Raw genomic sequence first — 1296 nt, 5'->3', positions numbered from 1 at the left:
CCCCCCTCCCCCCAAGTTTGAGTTTTTCTTTTAATATTTAGTTTCTCTTTTATTTCAATTAACAAATAGTGTGTACTAAAATGTAATAGTTTTAGTTTACAATAACAACACTAGTTTAAAGAACATTATACCACAATATTTAACTAATCTTTACAAAACGGCAGTTTATAGATCTACAATGTAACAAAACTTTAAATGTTTAAATTAGGTCTAGCACAACAATATTTGTTAACGTGTTATTAAATTATTTTTATAGTGGCACATAAAGTTCCAACAGTTCTAGCTCAGTAGTTGTGGTATTAGTACTCAGATGGTGCTTTATTACGAGGGCCAGATCAATGCAACTATTTAAAAAAAAAACATTATTTAATGTTTCTTGCAATGAAAAAGAAAGTTTAAACATTTTATAAGCTGTATTTGTAGTCAAATTAAGTCTTTGCAAAAGTCATAAAATAACAAAATATCCACCAAATTAATGTTCCTCAAGTATGGTAGCAAAGGATGTCAGCCACATCATGACTTGTATGAAGGACATACCTTCATATGTGCAGTAATAGAAGACATTAAGGGCCTCCACTGCAGCCGGGCCCCTCTGTTTATAGCCGAAGATCAGATCGACCCATTCATGCAGATGGGCCGACACATACTCAGATTCCTGAAAACAGACCCACATCATCTACATCAAGAAATAGTCACATGATACACTTCCACACCAGTATTTCTCTAACTTTAGACCTGAGGCCTTCAGTCATTATGAGAAGAATCTGCCACCAGGAGGAGTCTGGGAAAGACTCTTCTGTCGTTCTAGTTTTGTAACCTTTCACGAAGCCATTTCTGACAGCTTCGGGCTTTAATAGGACAGAAGTGGCAAAGGAATTGAGAAAAAGAACAGAAACAGATACTGAGAGCAGGCTGTATTCAATTACACATCCCTCCCTGGAGGCTTTCTATTGAGGTTAGTGGGGAAGAGCCGTGAAGAGGTCCTCAGAAAAGGGCTCACCAGGGCTTTGCGGTGCTTGTAGATGAAGTCCTCGGGGGATTTGGCCCATTTTGGCAGGATGACATCATTTACCCTCTCTTTAGAGATCTGCAAGCGACCCAGGTCAAATCCTACACCAATTAGAGAGAGAATGAGACACAATGAAACACTGGTTACTTGAAATTTTGCGAATATTGCTGATTTATGCTCATGAACGTGCTTGCAAGGTTTTGACACAGATGTGTTTTAGAAAGGCTGTATAATTTGTTGGGGTCATATTGACTCCCCCCATTGGTTTCTATGCAATGTGCCAAAAA

General features: G+C 38.1%; 1 protein-coding gene across 1 annotated transcript; it reads right to left on the bottom strand.

Moving 5' to 3' along the window:
• Positions 1-164: 164 nt before the first annotated feature.
• On the bottom strand, positions 165-1271 carry LOC107579505 (neurobeachin-like protein 1). Its single transcript, XM_016265337.1, has 3 exons — positions 1263-1271; positions 1001-1198; positions 165-655 (listed from the first exon to the last, which is right to left on the bottom strand). The coding sequence occupies exons 1-3, from the start codon at positions 1269-1271 to the stop codon at positions 473-475; spliced, it is 390 nt and encodes a 129-aa protein (XP_016120823.1). The 3' UTR covers positions 165-472.
• Between the last annotated feature and the right edge of the window lie 25 nt (positions 1272-1296).

This window comes from Sinocyclocheilus grahami, unplaced genomic scaffold (genome assembly GCF_001515645.1).
Source record: "Sinocyclocheilus grahami isolate Dianchi unplaced genomic scaffold, SAMN03320097.WGS_v1.1 scaffold17843.1, whole genome shotgun sequence".
NCBI lineage: Eukaryota > Metazoa > Chordata > Actinopteri > Cypriniformes > Cyprinidae > Sinocyclocheilus > Sinocyclocheilus grahami.
This window is presented reverse-complemented; position numbering and strand designations above follow the sequence as displayed.